General features: G+C 31.9%; 1 protein-coding gene across 1 annotated transcript; it reads right to left on the bottom strand.

Annotated features, from left to right (window-relative positions):
• Positions 1 to 322: 322 nt before the first annotated feature.
• LOC128204742 (uncharacterized) lies at positions 323 to 805 on the bottom strand. Its single transcript, XM_052906146.1, has one exon. The coding sequence runs from the start codon at positions 803 to 805 to the stop codon at positions 323 to 325; it is 483 nt and encodes a 160-aa protein (XP_052762106.1).
• Between the last annotated feature and the right edge of the window lie 9,058 nt (positions 806 to 9,863).

The raw sequence follows: 9,863 nt of genomic DNA, 5'->3' as shown, positions 1-9,863 counted from the left end.
GCATTCAATAAAGTACTCATTTAATATACAGTCGCTACCAGCCGATTTATTACGTTTTAAATGCTTTATTGCGCTACGTACTTCAATAATAGAAATGGGTTGGTCTAACCGCTATTTCTACAGGCGTTTATGTGTTGAAACTTTCTGTAAAAATTATACGATATATCTTCGCTAAAATTAACGTTACTAGATGAATTGGTCCAAGTTTCATATAAAAAAAACAAATATCAAATGAACTAATTAAATCAGTATTGCTCTTTTTACAATCAGTTAAACCATTGATGTTCCACGACAGGATGGACACCTCACCGCCGTCGTGTCTCTATGCCCTCACAGCAGTTCCGTCGATGTAGAGGGTGTCGTAGGCTAGGTACGCCCTCTTATCCAACCTCCTCGCCTCTTTCATCTGGGGAAACAGCATCCGCCTCTTCTGGATGACATCCCGAGGGAATTGTTCAAATACTCGAAACTGAGTCGCATCTAGCTGTTTCCAAGATTTTCGAACCATTTCTCGATCTTTAAAGAAAGTAAACTTTGCTATAATGTTCCTGGTCTTGCCCGCAAATGGGGAACCTGGTGACCGATGGACCCTCTCGAACCGAATACTGTCGGCTACCTCACGGGCGATCTTGAAGGCGTCCTGGAGGTGCTGACGCAGCTTCCGCTCCGTTACGTCTGCATGCTCATTCCCGTCGGTATGATCCTCGACCACCCCGGTGAAAACTAGATTATTTCGCATAGATTGAGATTGAAGGTATGAAACGTCGTCACGCAGGGTATCCCTCTCCTTTTCCAGTTTCTGCATCCTCTCTGCCAAGACAGCCGCGTGTACATCGGCCCCTTCTACCTTGTCCTCGATACGCAATACTCTCGCATCAACTTTCTTCACCCGGTCATCGAGTCGTTTTTGTGTTTGATATAAAATAAGCTTTTTGAAGATTCGTTTTTGTGTTTGATATAGAATAATAATTTAAAGAGTCGCTTTTGTGTTTGATATAGAATAAGCATTTGAAGAGTCGTTTTTGTGTTTGATATAGAATAAGAATTTAAAGAGTCGTTTTTGTGTTTGATATAGAATAAGAATTTAAAGAGTCGTTTTTGTGTTTGATATAGAATAAGAATTTAAAGAGTCGTTTTTGTGTTTGATATAGAATAAGAATTTAAAGAGTCGTTTTTGTGTTTGATATAGAATAAGCATTTGAAGAGTCGTTTTTGTGTTTGATATAGAATAAGAATTTGAAGAGTCGTTTTTGTGTTTCATATAGAATAAGAATTTAAAGTGATCCTTTGAAACAATAGTCGACATTATATAGCGCATGATTTAACAATAAGACGTGTTTATCTTATTTCAACAAAACATATAGGACATCCTACAGGTTACATAGTCGATTCACATTATGATTTATAATTAAAGGAAAACAATTATAAATATTAAATACAGCAAAACAAATACATCTGTATTAGTTTGGCCTCAATGTTTGGTAAAAAAACGTGTATTGTAGCAAAATAAGAAGGAGGTCCAGGGGTTGCTCACAAAAATTTACGAATGAAATTATTGAACGAGACACTTTGATTTGACAGGTTAGGATTATATTGAATTTTTATGCAAAACTATCGATTGGTTAAAAAGAAAATGACGAATCAACAGAAAAATAAATAATAAGGACGAGGGATGTTTGAAGGGAGAAACATAGTTCCATATAATTTCCGCTGATACTCTGTATATAATTGACATATTTTTATGAACTGTATCAAAAATAAGGGTTAAATTGCCACTAGACATACGTTAGTATAAACTGTTATATGTTGAAACGATTAATGTATTGTTTGAATAACTTAGTATTATTATCATGATTTATCTTTATTCAGAGGTGCTGGGTATCTTCTCAACGGGCATGTTGACAGTAACCTTGTAAACACAGTGGCCTCTGGCGTGCAGTGGCATTTTCTTGCAAGTAAAATACAGTTGTCAACAGATATGTGAGTAAAACAACCCATGGTTGTTGATTATATAATTCAGACGTTGCAGTCAACGTTTAAATTTATTTTATTTTATAGTGTCAATTTTATTCTTGAAGTACCTGCAGTTTTGTTTTATCATTTGTACACGGATATTGATCTTATCAGGGTTGTTTTTTTTCATTCAGAATGACGAATACGACTATTTATTTGATAATACACGTACTAAACATTTCAGGAAGACATACATTCACAACTGCATTTTTTGTACTGGTGTAGGTATCCTGATATGCTAAAGTTTGTTTTTGATGAAACGGTAGTTGGATATTTTATTCGCTTTAACCAGTCAACACCAGGCTCGAACCCGGGAACGTTGTATGGACGTATGCACCTTATGTTGTCATGGTCTCCATGCCAAAGAGGATTCCATTAGAGACTCACTCACAAGACTGGAATTATATTCATTTTTGACAGTAACAGTGAAAACACAGTGACTTTTTGTGTAAAGTGGCATATTTTTGCAAATATTGTATCAGGACTTGACAAGTGAAAATGGATTTTACGGTTGTGGAACATTCCATTTGTTTTAACCATCCTGATGGTTATGCTATACAGAGACTGCCATTTTGGCCATATCACAATTAAAGTGGTCACCAAATTCGAACCCGGTCTCGTTGTGCGGACGTTCGACCGACGCATTACCATGGTAACCATGCCGAAGAAATACAAGTATATTTTCAACAGATATGTGAGTAGAAATACCCTTTAATTGTTTGCTACTATTTATGAAAAGTAGTTATCTTCTTTTGTTATTTTATCTTTGCTAGTTTTCATTTTGAGTTTTTAAAAAAACAGCGTGCAGTTGACTATAAGGTATACAGTTTTGGTTAAATGCATTCTATGGGTATCGCATTAACTATACGTGTTCGAGTGTTGATCACTATCAAGCCATAGTCTGATGATGATAAATGCATATGGAAATGTACAGTTGACTAAAACAGATTAAGTTCAGGTTAAAATCATTTTCCTCGATACATATTTAGTATTATATGGGTGCAGATTTGATAACTTCAAAAAATGAAGTCATGTATTAAATCAATATCAAACAATAATAATAATAATAATAATAATAATAATAATAATAATAATAATAATAATAATAATAATATCTTTATTTTAAGAAGGTGACATATTAAAATCATGTACAAAACTACAGAATCTTATTTTCGATATGGCCCTCTGAAACAGAATGAAAATATGGCAAATAATCATAAGACAAACATGAAGACGATGCTAACAACGATGACGATGATGATGATGATGATTATAAGTATGCTGTTGATGCTGACGATAATGATGCATATGATGACATGATGATGATGTTGAATCAATATTAGACAGATACTCTCAGTTAAATATAATTATGAATAAAACATCACAATTTGTATAATCACAAGTTTCCTATGAGGTACTGTTTGACCTTTATTTTATACGTATTAAAGTTTTTTGATTCTCGTATTTCCAAAGGTATATTATTCCAAACAATTCTGCTGTAATATGTAAACGATGCTTTCATATAATTAGTACGAGGTCTAGTTTGTAAAACAATATCTTTGTGTGCCATTGATCTTAGCATATATACATTATTGTCTGAAACTGTTACTAATTCTGACATATATGATGGAGCCATGCTATTCAACGTCTTGTAAACTAATACTGCTGCGTGGTATTTACATCTATCCGAGAAGTTTAGCCATTTTAGTTCTTTAAATAGATTTGTTGATGAATCTCGTTTAGATTTACCAAGTATGATTTTTGCAATTCGTTTTTGTAAGTTATTTATTTTATTCACATATGAATTGGTTCCCTTGCCCCAGACCAAGCAGCCGTAATCAAAATTTGGCAGAATATATGCATTGTAAAACATTCGTTTTGTATCAGGTGTGAGGAAATATATTATATTTTATAGAAGTGCAATTTTCTTATTCAGATTTTTACAAACATAATCGATTTGCACATGCCAGTTTAGTGTATTATCTATATACAACCCTAATAACTTTTGCACAACAACATTAACTATTTGAACATCATTAATACAAAGTTCAAGATTCCCAGTGTTTTTTAATTTATTTGCAGACCCTATTAACATGCATTTAGTCTTTATTTTGAATATCCGTCAACTGATATCCAGATTCATAAAGTGTTGAGTCATCTGCATATAGATCTATATTTAATGTTGGATGCATAACTGCAATATCATTTATGTATAAAATAAAAAGCAAGGGTCCCAGTATGGAACCCTGGGGTACCCCAGATGTAACAGTGAGTTTTTGCGATTTAATTTTGCCAATCTTTACAATTTGGTTTCTATTTTCAAGATATGATTTAAACAAATTCAATGCTATTTCAGAAAAATGATACAGTTTCAATTTATAAAGAAGAATTTCATGATCAACTAAATCGAAAGCTTTTCTCAAATCCAAAAATATCGCACCAACTTGTTTACCACTGTCAACATCTTTAAGCCAAGTATCTATAAGTCTTATTAGAGCAGTGTTACATGAATGGTAACATACAGTTTACAACGAACTAACTGGGATTCAATTTTGGTTCAAATCATTTTCCATACTGCATGTTATAATGTTTTAATAATTAAAAAAATGTATAGCCATATTGTTTAGGACAGCTGACTTAGATAGATCCAGTTCTGGTTAATTGTTATTTCTTGAAAATACTCTAAAACTACTTTTTGATAAATAAGTATTTCGTACTTTTTTGGTTAAATATATTTTATAGGTAGCGCATTACTATTTAGAATCTAGTTTTGATAACTTCATATCATGTTATCATTTTAGGTGCTGCCTGTAGAGGGGTCATTTGAGAGGTCATTTACATTTTATATGAAGTATATTTCTCTTTGAAATTCATTTATGAATGATGATTGATTAGCCTTACTAGAGCGTGCAAATGACTAAAAGGGACATACACCGGAACATCAACCGGCCGCTCTATCCCAGATGGGGTAATATGGTTAACTTTATAGTACACACTGAGGTTGATCCCAGTAATTTTAACAACTATTTGACCAATTGGTTAAATCAAATTATAAAAGTTCAAAGGAATGGTACAAGTTACTTGTTACCATTTTGCAATAATCAAAACGCGGCTTCCTCCATATTTGAAACACCTCATGTTTTCCTTGCAAATTTGGCGGATGGCAGTTTTAATAGTTTCTGATTCTATCCGGAGTAGAATGTTAAGTGAAAACTATTTGTATCAATGGAGTCATAGTTGTTGATAACTATTCCTAATTGAGTTTTAAAACCCCTACTAGTATGTACAAATAGGCATATTATACTCGTGTCGTGTGTATTATAAATTGAACTGACAAACAACTTGATGTATAGGAAGTGAAAGGTGGTTAACTTTTGGTATGATATAACCAGAACAACTTGATGTACAGGTTTGGACTTAACATAGTAAATAGTGATTGCGGACGGCAGTTTTAATAGTTTCTGCTTATATTGGGAGTTGGAAGTTTGAAAAAAACTGTTATATATCATTAAAGTGGAAGTTGTTGATTACTTTTGCTAATTGAGTTAAAACCCAATTATTGTGTACAAATAGGGACATAATTATATACTTATGGTATGTGTATTTTAAATTGAATTATGGTACTGAAACTGACAAACAACTTGATGAATAAGAGGTTTGAAATATACATAGTGATAAGTGATTACAGATGGCAGTTTTAATAGTTTTTACTTATATTGGGAGTTGGAAGTTTATAAAAAACTGTTATATATCAATGAAGAGGAAGTTGTTGATTACTTTTGCTTATTGATGTTAAAACAACATTATTGCGTACAATTAGGAACATAATACTTGTGTTATGTGTACTGAGAATCGAATTGTGGTATTTATATTGACAAACAACTTAATGTATAAGAGGTTTGAAATTTACATAGTGATTTAATTATTTCGGACAGCAGTTCTAATAGTTTCTGCTTGTATTGGGAGTTGAAAGTTTGAAAAAAATGTTATATATCAATGAAGTAGAAGTTGTTGATTATTTTTGCTTATTGAGTTAAAACCCCATTATTGTGTACAAATGGGGACATATATACTTGTGTTATGTGCGTTATAAATTGAATTATGGTACTTATTCTGACAAACAACTTGATGTATAAGAGGTTTTTTGAATTTACATAGTGATTTAGTGATTGCGGACGGCAGTTTTAACAGTTTCTGCTGATATTGGGAGTTGGAAGTTAAATACAAAACTTCTATATATCAATAAAGTGGAAGTTGTTGATTACATTTGCTTATTGCTGTAAAAACAACATTATTGTGTACAAAAAGGACCATAATACTCGTGTTATGTGCGTTATAAATTGAATTATGGTACTTATTCTGACAAACAACTTGATGTATAAGAGGTTTGTTATTAACATAGAAATTTTGTGATTACGGACGGCAGTATTAATACTTTCTGCTTATATTGGGAGTTGGAATTTAAAAAAAACACTTTTATATATCAATGAAGTGGAAGTTGTTGATAACTTTTACTTATTGATGTAAAATATCCATTAATGTGTTCAAATAGGGACATATATACTTGTGTTATGTGCGTTATGAATTGAATTATGGTACTTATTCTGACAAACCACTTGATGTATCTTTTATGAAGAGAATTCTCTGTCACAACGTCTTGTTATTCAAGAGGTTGTCTCCTCAAAGGTCCTGTGTGGGAGTCTTCGAACACTAATGCTCATTCAAGGAAGTCCTTGTACACCTTTTCTCAAGTTTAATTCACAAGCTGGATAACCAACATTTATTTACAACATACAATGGATAGTCCACAGATATTACTTAAAAATGATTCTCTTAGGAGGTCCTAACCATACGGCTGTCAATTCTAGACTGATAAAAGCAAGTAACAAATTTAACAAGAAAGCTTTAGAACAAACATGGAATACCAAAGAGCATATTATTGTAATAACATATTTTAAGACGTTCCCTTAAGGCATGTATAAAAGCATTACGTGTCAATTGATAAACAACTATTCTTTGAATTTTGAAGGGATTACAGAAAGATAAAGCAGGAAGGATTTAATAATAGAACAAAGGTAGTTAAGATAAACTGAAGCCAAATATGAACCTACAAGATTATTACAAACTGTAATAGATTATTCAACAAACATCTTTATAAAATCAGTCTGGAAACAGATTGTTAAATAATCAATCATAAAATGTACACGTTGTATTTTAACAACATTTCCAAAAGTAAACACTATTTTGTAAATCAGTTCTTAAGAGTTTCCGGCAAAGTTAGATCATAAAAGTTAAACTATAATGCCGTGAATGCGTGGATTCAAATCCTGACGCAACTCACAATGAATGTTTTTAAAGTTTTATTAATCTCCACGATGTAAACACATGTATGCAGTTCTATGGAACACCAATAGAAATAAATCATACACAGTTATCTAAATTGTCTTGTAACACAGATGAATTTAAGTCTTATAAATTTGTAACACAAATTTGATGTCTTATCAAACTGTTAATAATAAAAATATATTTGTAACACAAAAGTCCTTACTTTGATAACACACAAAGTATAAGGTAATGTAATGGAACACTATACAATTTTAAGTCTTTTTTGAAAGTCACCCTTAGAAGGCTTTTATTCCCAACATATTGTTGTTTTAAAAGGTTAAGAAATAACAGGAATGTCTGAAATGTCTCACTCAGGCTTAGCTATCAAAACTTGTCTAGCTAAGCCTGTTGCATAAAGATTATCTAGAGCACAATATAATAAAAGTGCTAAAATCATAGGAAACATATAGAAACAAGAAATAACAGGTTGTTAAAGAATAAAACCACATTATGAAACCCTTCATATGTAAAAGGAAATAAATAAAATGTATCTAATATTGCATATAATTTAAAGGTACAATATTATAAAGAATATTAATGAAATCCTTATAAGTTAACAATCGTTTTCATACTAAATATGATGAGTTTATCCAAAATTTAAGAAGTTAGGATACTTACATGTATGTACTAACCATTATTATTATTCAATATTTTGCAACAAAATATAATGCAAAAAGAATGATCATAACATATAATAGGTTTGGAATTAACATAGTGATTTAGTGATCGTGCCGGCAGTTTTAACAGTTTTTACTTATATTGGGAGTTGGAAGTTTGAAAAAAAACCTGTTATATATCAATGAAGTGGAAGTTGTTGATTACTTTTACTTATTGATGTAAAATATCCATTGTAGTGTTCAAATAGGGACATATTTACTTATGTTATGTGTATTATAAATTGAATTGTGGTACTTATACTGACAAACAACTTGATGTATTAGAGGTTTGGAAATAACATAGTGATTAGTTATTGCGTACGGCAGTTTTAATAGTTTCTGCTGATATTGGGAGTTGGAAGTTTGAAAACACTGTTACGGTATGTATCAATGAAGTGGAGTAATTGTTGATTACTTTGCTAGTTGAGTTATAACCCCATTATTGTGTTCAAATAGGAACATAATACTTGTGCAATGTGTACTATAAATTGAGTTGTGGTACTTATACTGACAAACAACTTGATGTATAAGATGTTTGAAATATACATAGTGATAAGTGATTGCGGATGGCAGTTTTAACAGTTTTTGCTTATATTGGGAGTTAAAAGTTTATAAAAAAACCTGTTATATATCAATGAAGTGGAAGTAATTGTTGATTACTTTTGCTAGTTGAGTTATAACCCCATTATTGTGTTCAAATAGGAATTTAATAATTGTGATATGTGTATTATAAATTGAATTGTGGTACGTATTCTGACAAACAACTTGATATATTTACATCCGTACTTGATTTTCTGAACGATAAAACTTGAGTTCATTTTGCATGAACCGGTCGACCTTTCGTGACCTTTGTGGGCGGAGTTTGGCAAGAAAGCAATGCTCTGGTTGGGCGCTGGTGAATCACCGCGCGTAGTGATCTTACTACGATCTACTTTATAGCTAAAAATAGCAGGGCACATGTTCTGTTAAATGTCGGCTAGTTTACATGTTTCTTTTGATGTTTAACGTAGAATTTAAATGAAAGACATTATTTTTTAGAAATATCATTTGAAAAATGAATGGTTTTGCATTTGATAACAAAAGAACACGCTTTGGACAAATAATAAAAACAAATTAAAATTGACTTAAGCGGTTTTTACTACGGTTCGTCTGCAACAACTGTCAAAACAAACATGGCTGATGAGGAGTTCGGCGATTTCTTTTTAGAACAACTGTTTGATCAATTATCGGATTCAGACAATGAATTACTTTCAACAATAGAATTAGGCGATATCTTCGTCCAGTCATTTGAAAAAGTCAGTAATAATATACTTTCAACTGAGACAACACCAGTGGCACTGGCAGTGGAAGGGACATCGGAACCGAAACTAAAACGGTTTAAGGCACTGGCAGATGATGAAATCGACAACATTGAGGGAAAACATCAATTAACCTCCACAAAGAAAAACACCCAATGGGGCATAAATTTGTTTCAGGTTATAAAATTATTAAACCCTTTTTATGATAATGAAGTAAAAGGTAACAATTTTCTAAAATAAAAGTCCTTTCCAATGACTTGCATTAATCAATTAAGGATCGATTCTTATTTGTTATTCGTTCATGCGGTATGAACGCTCGGCTGCGATTTTGCAAATCCATGAATCGCGCTAGCGATTCTTGGAAAATTTGCAAAATCGCCTGAACGCACAAAAAATAAAAACTCAATACTTATATTTTCGCACTTTATTCCTTTATTTTTTTCAACCTAAAAGTGTTCGAGAACAACTGTTTACTCTTAGAAGTCGTCCATGAATCACACTAGTGTTTCTT

Source organism: Mya arenaria, chromosome 10 (assembly GCF_026914265.1).
Source record: "Mya arenaria isolate MELC-2E11 chromosome 10, ASM2691426v1".
Lineage (NCBI taxonomy): Eukaryota > Metazoa > Mollusca > Bivalvia > Myida > Myidae > Mya > Mya arenaria.
This window is presented reverse-complemented; position numbering and strand designations above follow the sequence as displayed.

What these genes read in the sequence shown, in the direction of transcription:
- LOC128204742 (XM_052906146.1), bottom strand. Translation starts at nt 805, where the DNA reads ATGCAGAAACTGGAAAAGGAGAGGGATACCCTGCGTGACGACGTTTCA.